General features: G+C 35.7%; 1 protein-coding gene across 1 annotated transcript; it reads right to left on the bottom strand.

Annotated features, from left to right (window-relative positions):
• Positions 1 to 2380: 2380 nt before the first annotated feature.
• On the bottom strand, positions 2381 to 5288 carry LOC144449656 (metabotropic glutamate receptor 3-like). Its single transcript, XM_078140230.1, has 2 exons — positions 3228 to 5288; positions 2381 to 2785 (listed from the first exon to the last, which is right to left on the bottom strand). The coding sequence occupies exons 1-2, from the start codon at positions 5286 to 5288 to the stop codon at positions 2381 to 2383; spliced, it is 2466 nt and encodes an 821-aa protein (XP_077996356.1).
• Positions 5289 to 14927: the final 9639 nt, after the last annotated feature.

Below are 14927 nucleotides of genomic sequence, written 5' to 3'. Positions count from 1 at the left end.
GTGGTTATAAACACTTTAATCCAATTGATTCATCTCATCTTTTCTTTAGAAATTGTGATGTAAGTACAACGACAACAGTAGATAGGTACATACTGAATGATTGAAACTGTCATCTTATTTACACTTGATAAACACTGACACCTACATAAATGTAAAGCTTTGAAGAGCAGATGAAATAAATGATTGACTAGGATTTTATCATTTCTGTACACCTATATACCATTGGGTAATTCTATGTAAGTAACCTACAGATCACGTAGTATTATCAGATGAAGTTTAAAACAAGGCTAGAAGCCACCAAATCAATACAAGGCTAGAAGCCAACAAGTCCTAAAACTTCCTTTTTATTTAAAAACGCCGTGTTTGATTAAAAAAAACTTCTTCAGAGGCGTCTAGCCTTTTAAGTAAAGTGTATTCACCTGCCAAAATGCTATCGCTTGAATTCAGTAACCCTGGTTTTCCAACCCACTTTATGTTTCCATAGTTAGAACGTAATGTCTGTCTCGTTTACCTGTGTCACCAGACTACAAAACTTCAGTGGTTATCATTAAAGCATCATTAGTAACCTTCGAAACTAACCTTGCATTTATCCCATCATTACAATTGATTCGTTTCTCAAATCACTTCTTGTATACCGCCCTCTTCTATTAAACAGTACACAGTGGCTTGATATACACGCATACAAGCTAACAGAGAATGTGCCAGTGTTGAGATACATCATAATACTGATTAGTTGAATCTGATTTAAACCCATTTACAGTGAGTGTCAGCAACACTCTTTATTACTATCCGGCATGCAATTTGTAATTTCAATTAAACAACTCCTATCACTTAATATAAAATATGGTAGAAATGGAAATATAATGTGATCACGATGGTCCATTACGGTAGAACGTCCAGGCATATTTTAGGCAACTGTAACACACACACCAGCAGTAATTAATACTCAAGTTTGTAAGGCCATAAAATTGTTTTATTTCCTGATGTGAAAACAAAATAATTACAAAAGATACTGTATACAATTAATCAAATCGAAGGAGACATAACGGGAATATAATATTTCTCCCATTAACATGTATATAATGATGCTTTGAATGATCCAAACAAGCAATTGCTATCACAGCCAGATTCCATTTACTTCGTTCCTGCCCACATTATTCAAACAAAAACGAAAAGTAACAATCTTCCAGCAACGAAAACTACTTTGTTCAGCTAGTAGGGTTTACGAAATTGTAATATTTCAACCAAGTTTTGGGGGAAAATGATTGTATATGCTATTAATTTCAAAGGAACATCCATTACAATTTCAGAAATGACATTTATAGATATATAATGCTTTAAGCCTTGTAATTGACAACAATTATGCGAGGACGTAAAAATGGCATTTGTGATTGTTACAGCTGCTGGAACGTATTTGGTATTACGACTACGTTGTCGTCGTTGAAAGCATCAAAATATTATCTTTCACTCCTAAAAAATACCTCATAATAATCCCAATTTGTGAACCAAGATATGAAATATGACAGACCTAAATGTTATTCAAATCGTGTTTATGATTATGTAACTCTCAAACCTTCGTTGTATATAACACATTGCATAGCTATGAACACATCATTTTCATACAGAGATTGGTTTGTGATTGGCTTAGAACGTGTCACATGGTACGTGCTGTGGATCGTGTCAATATGGATAGTGACCTATAATGACCTTAATTTGCATAGAGCGAGGCATTAGTCCTGATCTATTTACCGTTGGGGCAATAGACGCCTAGAACGGACGAATTTTCGGTGATTAGCTGTGACTGTGAACAGAATATGTGCCTGAGAATATGATGTGTTATAAAACACTTATTGCCTTGCCTTTATGCGGGCACTAGTTGAAATCATGTCACCCCTAGTGCTATTATGTGGCAACTATTTCTATTGGCTTTGAGCCTTCGCAAATAACTGTTGCATAACAGCATAGAGTAACAGCTGAGTATGGCAGTTGAATAGTGTCCATTGGATTGCAGTTTTATCAAAGCACATGTTGTTATTCATGTTTTAGTACTGCTTTTTGTGCTAAAGATAATTCCAATATATCAGTAACTATACATCACAGGTGGCTTGGTGACAAAGACATCAATCAGAGGTAGTTTTTGTGACAAAGACACCAATCACAAGTGGCTTGGCTGCAAATACACCAATCACACAGGTGGTCTGGTCACAAATACATTATACACAGGCTTAAAGTAGAGCTTAACAATTCAGTCTCTAAATTGTCTTTACTATCTAACATTGTAGTTTGAGATTTTTAGAACGATGTAGATATTAAGCTTGATTTAAGACTACACAGGGAGAATTCCTTGGTAGTAGGCTGAGAGTCTTCATCTATCATATCATCACACTGCTACGCTTTCAGTTCGTTGGACTGCCAGGAGCTTCGGAAAGAACATGAATACAAGATTGACCCATGCGTTGACGAGTACAGCCATGGAGAGAATAGTAACCTTGGTAACGGCATCATTTATTGCAAAGTAGGTCGGGATAAAAGCACACCAAATGACTAACACTGTGTACACAGTCCATGCAATGTGACGTGATTCGTTGTAGTTGTCAGGTACTCTACGAGTTTTGAAAGCACATATACAACAAAGAACGAGAAGAAGAAGATTATACGCAACCGAAGTGATGACCTCTGCTTCTGTGATATTACAGTAGAGTTCAACTTTCCTCTCTGTTGGTATAGGCATGACTTCTACTGGCACAGGTGGTACTAAGAAAATCCAAACCAGATTGATAATTACCTGCAATAAAAAGATAAAACGTTTGAAAACCATTCACTTCTGCACAGCTTACATACATTGGAGCTATTGGGCATTTAAAGATTTTACATGTCCAGATCCTGTCCAACACTACTGAGCATAAATAAGTACTGATAGATGCTTTGCGGTATAAAGTAAAGTAATACACATAGGTACATAAATTCTCCAGTGTTCGTCGCCGAGGTACAGTATTTTACATTTGAATCTTCTTTAAAACATACCCTTTTAGTGTGGCTTACTTAAGGTCACGTCACCTCTGACGCAAACTGCGACCCTCTCCACGTTACGAGCAATTAATGATATACATGATAGCCCGTAATGTATATTGGATGCAACGTGCCAAGCGCCTAGGGTCCACATCAAAGTGAATTAAGAAATCTCCCATTTCTTCCAACTACCATTTGTCTTATTAAAGGAAACTTACCTGTATACTTATAAGAATTAATGTCTGTGCCATTTGAGAACAAGGACTGATCATAGGCGGTGGTTTAGTACTCTTTTTAGCAGCTGAAAAAATCCTGTAAATCCTGTTAGCTCTGGACAGGATAGGTGCATAGATTATTGTAAAACATAGCATAAAGCCAATACGATTGAGAAGACAAGAATTTGGGCTTGGAGTGGTGATAAATCCATAGATCATGATGAATGACAGTAGCACACCAAATAACAAAATACTTGAAAGTTCTCGACTCGAAGCTTTAATCACTAGATGTCTGAAATGCCTGATGTAGAAGACACCAACAAAAATGGTGATAAATTCGCCTATTGTTGCCAGAGTAAGTAGACATATTGCTACACCATCGCTCCATCGTATAGACGTTGGTGTAATCCGTTCACATGTTGTAAAGTCTCTATCAGGCCAGAAACCATCCTGGCATTTCTCACAACGAGAGTTGTTTGAATCGACTATCTCATTATCAGAGCAAGTCCAACAGTCCCAGCAACAACCGTCTTGACGAAATGCTACCGCCTGACCATCACCACATGATTTCCCACACCGTGAAATAGGAGGCACTTCCCCAGTGTTCCAATTAATTGGCTGCTCAATGGATACTGTACCCGTAACTATGTCCACTTTGCCAACATTTATAAGTTCATACTTGTCGTTTTCAAACTGTAATGCAAAAAGTGCAAACTTTGCCATGACATCACCATGGCTATCAAAACGAGTTTCCCCGGTACCACCGATAAACATATTGTTGTGCAAATATCGTAGAAGTTGATCTCCATCCCTGGCAGCCTCTTTCAATTTGTCACACGTTTGATTTCCGGGACATAGGTCCTTTCTCATCTCATCTAAAGCTGATGCATAGGCAAAAACAGCATCTACCACCCCTAAAGAATATGTCTGACTTTCCTGTAGGTGGAAATCAGCGTTACATGTGCTATTTCTATGTGTACAGTTCATATATTGGTCGTAATACTCTGGAAACCAGGGATTTTCCATATGGTGTTCGGGCAGCAAGGATCTTAAATGGTCATTGAGTCCCTCAACTTCTGCTTTCACTGACCCGACAAAAAGTCCACCCGCGACGGCACCTGCATGGCCACCTTGTCCCAGGTCCAATGCCTCTCTGTCTGTTGTTATAAACGTAAAACTCCTCTCGACCTTTGCACGTTTCAAAGCAGAGAAAAGGAGATCAGCCTCTCTGGTCAGCGAGAACAGTACTACGACCCTAGCATTTGAATTGTTCACCATTTTTTCTACAACTTTATCGAAGCCTTCATCGGTCAGCAATTCTGATACTTCCAAACGATCTGCAACACAAATTGAACCAGACGCAGCTACTATAAATTTGTTGATACCATTCCTACCATAGCTTTCAGCTGAATTAATGGTGAATACATAGGTCCAATTAAAATGTAGCAACAAGTCCACTATGGCTTGAGCACGTTGACTTTCAGGTGGTACTGTTCTCAGAAAATATGGATGTACTATCTTATTGCTAAGTTCATCACTCGTAGCAGCATGACTGATTTGTGGCATATGGAACAAATTTAATAATTTGCTTGTTGGTATTGCATTTGTACTTAAAGGTGGTCCAATGATTCCAACTATATTTGTTCGACGTTCAATATCAGGACACATACACCCATCATGGGGGATTTGATGGATGTCACCAGGCACAAAGTGTAATACTGCCGCGAGTGACGACTGTTCAGTGCCACAGTCATCAAGTATTTGGAAACCAAGTTGAAGGCCTGGCAACATGTCTTTGCGTTGGTTAACCTTCTCAACAGCATAAGCCATAGCTTCAACCCGAAATATTTCCCTTAGTGGCCGTATTTGGGTACAATTGTATGTGTCCATGTCTGACCAGTGTAATGTAAAAATTCCACCAAGCATTATATCTCCGGGTTTCAGAAAATAAATCTTCTCATGGTGATCAATCAAATGGTAACTTTTCACGTAGTAGCCACGTAAAGTTAGAAAAAGGAAAAGAAAGAAAGACCAACTTTTATGGTTGTATTTAGATCGCCACATTCTGTCTCTGTACACATATATACTGTCCATTAGACATTATTCATTTATTCCATTTGATATCCGTAGTCTGCTCTCTAAGTGCATCGGCTAAAATTCCAGTCTAGCTGTACAGTATGGGCGGACATTGGGTCTGTCCATCACTATCTGTCAATATGAATCACGTCACGTGTATATATATATATCCAAACCTGTTATGTATTAGTTGTATTTGTAATGTCCAATTCTGTTAAAACACTTTCTGACCGTACGTCCCACATCCTTCTCGGGGTTTGTTCTGGAACTGTTCTGTTAATTGATCGGTTTGTAAGCACACAACTGTTCATCTGTAAACATAACAAAAATGGGACAAATTTCAACAATTTACTGGTAAATGTACGTTGAAGTACAACGACTGCTGTCGACATATAGCCCTATTTGTTCATACAAGATAACACATGACACCAAATACAATGAAATAAAGAGTAATAATATGGACTTATAATGCCCCTTTTCTCCTGAGAGCTCAAGGCGCTCACAATTATTACCACTGGCACGGATCACTGACGGCACAGCGGCCCTTCATACTTCCTCAATTCCCTGGTAGCATGCAATAATTGATCCAACCTTGTCTCGTTACTCAGCTTTAATTGTTATAACAAAACATATTATAACATAACATAACATAATCAAAAGGTAATAATAACAATCTCGCATTCCTGAAATTAGCTATCAGAGATATTGATTCTAAAAACGTTACCTAATTTACAGCCATACCTTTAAATTTCTGAAATACTTTCACAAGCGATGACCGTGTCTCATGTCCATTGCAGGTGAGTTTAAAGAGTCGATGTCTTCTGCAACCGAAAGAGACACATGCACGTTAGAAAACTTTTATACTATTAAAATATACCAAACTGATTCGAGGTTAGTTGCCATCATTATTTACACTTACAATTACGGTAGCAAATTAAACTTTACTCTGTCAACTACACGCCACAATGGTAGTAAACAGAACAGTCATTACACCCCGTCTGTATTCCTCCACCATTGACGATGTTCAGTGAGTTAAAGGGGCGTGGCCTATGTTGCATAACTTCTCATCTCATGTGAAATATGATTTAATTACAGTTTGTTGTCATGACTAATTGGCTATATTAAATAATATTTGACAGACAAATAGCAGAGTCTCAGATAACATGTATTCAATTATTTTAACTGATAGTGTTGTAATAGTTATTTCGTCAAACAATTATCGGAAATGCACATCAATAGATAGTGGATATTTCTTCCCAAGGGAGACTATCAACTCTAATGTATGACATCCTTCGAATACTGTACTTGACTGTTTGTATAAATTAATGTATTACTTTCGTTTGACGGATTCATTTACCGTGTAATGGTGTTCTGGTAATTGCTCATACCAATATGTGCCATTAGTACATTAACAAATACACATTCGTAAAGATGACAAGTCAACACATGTGCGGTACTAAGCAAACACTCTTAACCCATTTCAATCACAAGGATCTCTACTTAGAAGTCTGTTCTTTTACAACGGGTGTAGGCAAATTTTAAATAACTTCTCTTGTGTTGAGGGACACAGAGAGAGATTCGTCGTTGATTGTAATCCATATTACTGTCGCAGCCTGTGAACATGCAACGATGAATCCATCAATCCACTACCACCCCTATGGGAGATATATTTCTGGAGTCGTGGCATATACAGTACATTTAGAGGTTTACAAATTTACGGACAGTTTTAACCTTTTTTCATTTTAATAATATAAAACTAGTTTACAAACAGTTTCATTGGAGATTAATTGATTGGGGATGGTATTAATAGATTCAAACTACTAGTATTTGTTTTGTACCTTTTCCATTACCCTGTATTATTGATTAAATTGCAATAATTCAATTAGGCGATCATATTACTTGATACAAATCAATGCAGTTAGATAAATTGAGTTCGACTATACTTTATTATTAAACAATTCAAACTTACCACTTTGCAGATTTGGTATACTATGCTACACAAATGAAGACACTTTAGATATACTGATATGGATAAACACGGGTCATTTGTGACGTAAAATGCATGTGATGAGTCAGATTGTACACACGGCAACTCAAATATGGTAAATTAAATGAAAACGTAAATGACTTTGTTGAGACTCTGAAGGTGGCCAGGATGACGTCATCAGCACAATTGTGGTGCTACTTTTGTGTACAGTATTTGGGGTTCTTACATTTAATTCAATTGATTGGCTACATTCATTCAATCAGTTGGGTTTGTTTGTTTGTTTGTTTGTTTGTTTGTTTGGTGCATAGAGTACTTCTAGTTTTTTAGAATACACAGTCGTTAATGTAATTTTTAAAATTCGTATTCGTGACAACAGTATAGAATCTAGGAACAACCAGAAGATGTCATACCAAAATGTATCCATGGCAGTACCAGGATGAAGTATTTTTATTAGTAATAGTATGATACGTAACACAGTAGACTCACCAACTTTGTAATTATAAGAACTAAAATGATATTGCTTCAGTAATTATGAATTATAGATGCTTTTAAACAGTTTAACCAATAAAACACTCGTACAATGATTAATAATCATGTTTTTGTACACCAAAATATGCAGTTACTGAGTATAAAAGTTTTATCAGGTATGTCTTCTTATATATCTTATATATATTTATAACAGCACAAAATAATTACTACAATATCCGAAAGACATGCCACGATTTCTTGTGAACTATAACGAAAAATATTAACAGCTTTCCAATATTTTTATGACACACTAGAAAAATTACAAAAATGAACTATTTACACATTTATACACAATCATATTGTTCATTTAGCTCAAAGTCTATTTGGTTAACGTTTGGATTTCAATGTTCAAATGGCAAATAATCACTGAGTGATACAAATGTGTAGTTTCTAACACAGCTGATGTGTATGAAATCAATAGCATTATACAGCCATGAACATTTGGTGCATTCCATTCTTAACTCCAAGTTGAAACAAATATATCCCTTATTTGGGTACTTTACACACGAAATACTGACATATTAATATAAAAGACAAACATATCCATCAACATTTTAGTACGTTGGTATGTTACAGGCATTGTACCATTCAATCACTTTTTTGTTCAGTGTACAATTTGCTCTTTCAAGTTAATATACAATACTAGCGCACCATATGTTATTCACTTCTTTCATTTGATGACTGACTGTATACTTTGCTTACCATGCAGGCACATGTGTGGTAAACAGTAGATGGGGATTAATAATGACCTTGCAATCGAACCACTATCATAAATAAATTCGAAAGGTTAAACATACCATATGTATATGTTTCATATGTGTCTAATGACTTGAACTTCTGTGATAAAATGCATCAAATCTATGCGATTTCATAGCAATGTTAACGATGCCAATAACTATTCTAACCATGAAAATTGAAAGACAAAACGCTTACGTTTCATAAACTGTTCATTCTTTAGTTCCGAGGATATTCTTCCCCCAACTGCAATCCCAGTAAATGTCGTTACGAGATAACCGAAATCCACAATGCAAATCTCTGAGTGCCAACGTTGACGACAGCTCCCTAGCTCAGTTACTGCTATGATTGGAAGTATATCACTGGAGTGTCTCTACTTGTGTGCAAACCGATTGGACAAATAATCACAAGGGTCCCTAGCCTGTGGATGATTGTGATATAACACCCTAGCTTATCAGGAATATTAATTACACTCTGTTTAATCTGTTTTCAGTGTGATTCTGTTTCATATCGAAAGTGAAGGACTTTTAAAAAAAAAAGTACGATAAAATTATGCTTTAGGAAGTATATTTATACTATTCCCGAATTTCTTTCTTCATTCACACATCCCGAAAATAGTTGTGACCTAAGGAGATTGCCACTATTCATCTACTGACTCGTAGTGACAAGGCCCCCTAGGTCACTCGTAACTAAGAAAATGTTGGATATAATATCTAATAGTAAAGGTTTTAAAGAAGAAACACAGTGTGTCTTTTATTTTCGGAATACTCATATTACGGTGAAACAAGTAAATAATTGAAATTTAGGCTAAAACACTTTTGCTTGATGCAATGCAAATAAAATTTTTAAAAAAGTCAACAGGGAGTTGTGTAGCTGCCCTACTCTTTCTTACGTACTTAACTTCGCAGTAAGTATGAATATAAAAGACATTAGATTCTCATTTCATACCCGTAATGTTCATGAGAACCTAGTGTGGCGTTACCTTAAGGATGTCAACTAACACATATTTCAAACACTGCATTTTCCTCTCATACAAATGACATTTCAGTATCACAATGCTAGTGACGAAGAAAGTGATAGTCAAACATTTTAATATACGTTTCTGATTTGTAATTTCAGTGTTTAAACTTACACTCTCTGAATTCCTTAACATTTCGAATATTTAGGGAAATAATCATGCCATCTGGTTCTAGGTGAGGGTCGTTAGTAAAAGAACTATAAGTAGCTGAATCATAATTGGTTCAATCAATTTTCATCTGTATATATATACTTTTGCTTCTCTCTTTAAAAAAAACAAAACGTTTCAGATGTCTTTCTGCCCAAGATAGATTGTGCAGTTGAGACGAGATGGATCACAGTTCAAATAGCTAACAGTAAGCACGAACTTCAATCTATCATTATTTCCGACAACTACGTAGTAACAGCATACTAGTTTTTTATGGCTTTGGACACATGTGTTCTTAGTATCCTTTCCATATCTAGGTAAATTTCATGACAGTAAAATAACAGACAATGAAAAGCTTTGCCGTCATTTCGTATTAAGGCTAGGGGGCATCAATACATAGCGATATAACACCATGGGGAGTCTAAATATAAAATTCTTTTTTATTTATCTGTGTATGTAAAGAGCTGATGTTATTCTGTATGATATATTGTATTAAGAGTTTACCATGTACCATCCGTTACCATAATTTGTCTCATTACAATCATCCCTGTGTGTGTACGTGTTGTAATGATGCCAACAATATGTATTTATTATCAATCTCACCAGGGACACCAGGATACACATATCAAATAATCTATCTAATTAATTTTGACATAGTCTCAAGTGCCGACAAACCATGTAATTACCCATGTCTAGCGCAAATCGGTCGTTTCTACTCATAAGAACATCCCTACTTGACTTATATATCTGTTTGTATACAATTAATACAAATAAATTGTATATGTAACCCTAGGGTATTTGGTGATTTTTTTTAAATGTACGATTTGTATTTTACTCATAAGTACAGCATTAAAAAAAGTATCCCACTGCGATATATTTGAAGTACCGGGCCCACGTTATAATGTTATATCATACTAACATTACTATGAAGAACACGTCAACATATGGCCAATTTTTATTCTCGTTACGTAACCCAGTAAAAAGTCAGCTTGTCTGTCATGTAAAGGATAAATTCCATCTTTGCTTCTAAATGACATTAACAAATCAAGCTATCTAACGTAATCCCGCATAGGCCCACCTAAGGCTTGTACAAATCGCCTGTTTGTGAAACAACTGGACTGACTACGCACACCTAGCCATGTCTTGCAACTATTGATATCATAAAATTGTTCATGTTATGTATAATCCAACCGTATGTGGTGTACTGTAATATTGAACAAATATATAAACGAAATCTGGATATATTCCAGAAATTGTCATTTGATTTAACTAAATCATCTTTTTGAAAACAAGAGACCCATGTAATACCATCCAACCTAGTTATGGTGTAAACCCCAATAGTAAATTTGGTTGTTGAAATAGATGTTATTTGAATCTATGGTGTTTTGGAGGGAGTATTCGGCAAATTCATAGTCTAGTTCCAGTATTGTTACGATTTACACTACGTTTATCTTTCAAACATCACAATTGGAACTAGACTAGCGGTGATGTATGAAAGCTAAACGTGTTGTAAATCGTAATACGGATCGCATTGGAACTAGAGTAGCAAATACATAAACCTCCCCTATTTAACTTTTACAATCTAATCTCGTTACATAACGTATAACAAAAAATCTATGCCTGGCTTAACAAATTAATTAACAGTACTTAACAAACACCGTTGTTTGATATTCAACTTTATGTACTATGATAATAATTGTCGAACTGACTTAATATTAACTTTTAAATGCTACCAAATTTATCGTGATTGAGGTACCAATTTACATAAATTGACATAGGGGAATAGAATCGCAATTTAGACAAAGCCAGCAACCAATCTGAAAACAGATGTAAGAGTGAACTTGTAGTTAGACACGAAGAGAAAGGTTTCTAGTGTACCATTTGCACAGAAACTATTATCAAGTAGTCACTTATCAGCTTCTTAGCAAATGTCAATTACACCCATTTCACTTATCTCATGTATCACGTGAACAGTCAAAAAATATCTCCCAAATTATATATACAAGTATTAATATTAAGTACACGAAGACTATCTACAAGAAAGAAGCTTAATCGTCATATCCGGTATGTATTCAACTGATGATGATATTGACTTGATAGTTTTACAAATAAAAGTGTTCAAGACAAACATCAGTTGGATAGAATAGGTATCAAATGTGCTAGATAAAGCCATGAACTGTGAATCGTGCACTAGCAGTATGTACTACCTACTGTCAGAAACCTGCAAATACCTACAAATCAGCTCAGGGCACCCTCAGTTATAAAGTCATGTGACCATGAACGCATCTCAAAGTCAATAACGGCCCAAGTCCAATCGGACAATATTTAGATTTAATCAATCAACGTAAATGGTATATTTCAGGAAAATGGCATTCAATACATTATTGGGTGATAAATGAAATTGTGTGAGTTGATGATTTATACAATTAGCGTTTCTATGGCAACAACTATCGAATATTTAACTATATTTATTCGGAATGTTGAATAGTTAGTCACGTTCGTGCATTCGATATTAGACCTTATACACGACAGAAAAGGCTACACAATGTCAGAGGCTATATGATATGTGTCTTGCATACACAGATCCGTATATACAGAGGTGCTACGGTATGACTAAAACATACACCTAGTCCAGTTTACATGTCTCCTCACTTTCTAATCAATTGAAACACCACCGTGTATGCATAGTTCTATTGCTTTGTTTACTTGTGATTAAAAGTGATGACTTGCGTGTCACGGTTTGCTTACAAATGGCTTCCTGTAAATACAAACTGTTTACACATATATGTCTGGGTTTTTTTTTGCAATTAATGTGGTTTCAAGCACCAACTTGTTCTATATCTATTTTGTTTCATTTTGGGGATTTTTTTTCAAGTAGCAACATGTATACAAACATTTATATACATATGGTACGTAATGCCTGTATAAATATAATCAGGAGATTCAGTTGATGGTTGAATTTATTATAAGTTACATTGGAAAGATACAGCCTACAGACTTGCCTATTTGAGTGGACATAATGATATGTGGACGGATTTTCACTCCAGACAACCAAGTATATGTGGTAGTGACAAGGAATAAACAATTCGAATACAAAACTGTTTTGTAGTACTACTTTAAAGCGACGTATGACGGCTGACAACAATAAATTTAATAATGTAATCTTTTTTTTAATTTCCACTTTGTGCTCAAAGCGTTTACAATTATTACCCCTGGCACGGATCACAACGGTCCTTTATACTTCCTCAACTCCCTTGGAAGCATACAATCCATTGCAGCCTTTATAAGTGCATAGTATTAAAGCATTCACATTGCAACCTCTATCCTACCAGATCCCCACTTATACAGCTGGGTTGACTGAGGCACAGTAGTGGTTCAAATCTTGCCCAAGGACTTTAGCCATTCAGAAGCAAACGGCAGTGATGGAACTCGAACATGCAACCTGCCGATTCCGAACTGACGCTAAACATTCGCCCATCATGACTCCACACAAACGTCATACTGTATACAGACTTACACCATATGTTAAGTCGTACGGAACGAATGTTTATTTCAGAAACAGAAATTACGTATTAAGAAAATACATTTTGTCTTTCCCCTTGTGTTCTTTGTTGAAACAAATAATTCCTTTGGTACACTAGACCATTACCGATGACGTGGGCTTGGAAGGCAAAAGGATATACCATAGTTAGTGCAACCAGTGCGAAACGACGGAGATGACACATAACTCTTCTCAATCCAGTGAATGGTTCAGCCACAGAAAATGCACAAATTGATAATTCAACAAAACTTATCATTCAATGTTACCTTTCATTAAATGTTATCAGTCAACTTCTCGTTTGATGGCAAAACGTTAATAAAGAAAGATAAACATTGCATTTTGTAACAAGGTTTTAGCATAAAAGACGATGTTTACTGGTAGGCTTTGAACGATGACGGTCATGTAGAGGAAACGTGGTGTTTGCTTATTTAATCAATTTAATGGTCGAACCTTTCTCCAAATTCCATTTGCCTTGATGGTAGGGAGAATTGTGATAGTTATCGATTATTTTGCAACTACAATACAGGCAAATAAATCAATAAGACGTCACAGCCGGATTTGTGTATGCACTCACACGTATGGTAACTGATATGGCGTTTTTCGAATTCTTGATTTCCGCATTTATGTCATAATGTAATTTTATATCATAGCTGAATAAGTGACGTGATTTCTACCTATTGCTAAATATGACGTCACATGTAGCAAGACAAATATAAGTATCTACAAATATGAAAGACATTTAAGTACTTTACAAACTATTCAGTTCTGTGTGCAATCATGATTGTATAAAGTGATGTTACATTTAATGTTGTACATGCATGCATGCACCATGACGTTTAGTGTTTAGAGCAGAAAGGAATTGATGAACCCCGAATACAGGATGGGATTTTTAAGCACACAAACTACTAGTATGTTCTTGACGATATGCATTACTACCCGCCATTTAGGCTGGCGACGGAATTTGTACTGTTCGTAGCCTGTCCACTGGACTGGTTCGATCTGTGACTACGATATACTACGAAAGGATGAATATGTTAACTGTTCAGTGTTGTCTTCTAGTACTACATTCAAAGTGAAAATACCAAAACGATGCCACTTTTGGTAAACAAAAAAAAGCTAGAGATCACTTTTGAAAGTCACCAATAGCCATGTAACCACAAATTCAATGATAAAGTCAATCAAAAACCGCAAACGTTAAGTTGTTTTATTGAGAAATGGATCAGAAATGGAATAAACTAAAATTGGCGTGTGGACGATCATCTCAACCTTATGGATAGCAGAGAAACAGACCCAAAATGAATAGAGACTCAGGTGTATACGGGAGAACAAACAGATCGGAACTGAGTCTGAATATGATAATACTGATATTGAATGATGGGAAGTTGCCTGAGTCGTTTAGTTACATAGTGTGACACGTATGAATATATAAAAGTGTATACACAGGTATCCAGTACTGATAAAGTCCAAGTCATCATTTAGTTCAACTTCTTTCAAAAATCTTTACATTTATCTATTAAAGTGTCACGGTTTATCAAGAGTAAATATGAGGACAGTTTCAATTATTCAGTATGTACCTATCTATTGTTGTCGTTGTACTAATAACTATTTGTTTAAAGAAAAGACAAGAGGTGAACTCATTGCATTAAATTGTTTTATAACCATGTTACACTT

Source organism: Glandiceps talaboti, chromosome 18 (assembly GCF_964340395.1).
Source record: "Glandiceps talaboti chromosome 18, keGlaTala1.1, whole genome shotgun sequence".
Taxonomy (NCBI): Eukaryota; Metazoa; Hemichordata; class Enteropneusta; family Spengelidae; genus Glandiceps; species Glandiceps talaboti.
The sequence above is the reverse complement of the archived record's forward strand: the minus strand, read 5'-3'. Positions and strand labels throughout refer to the sequence as shown.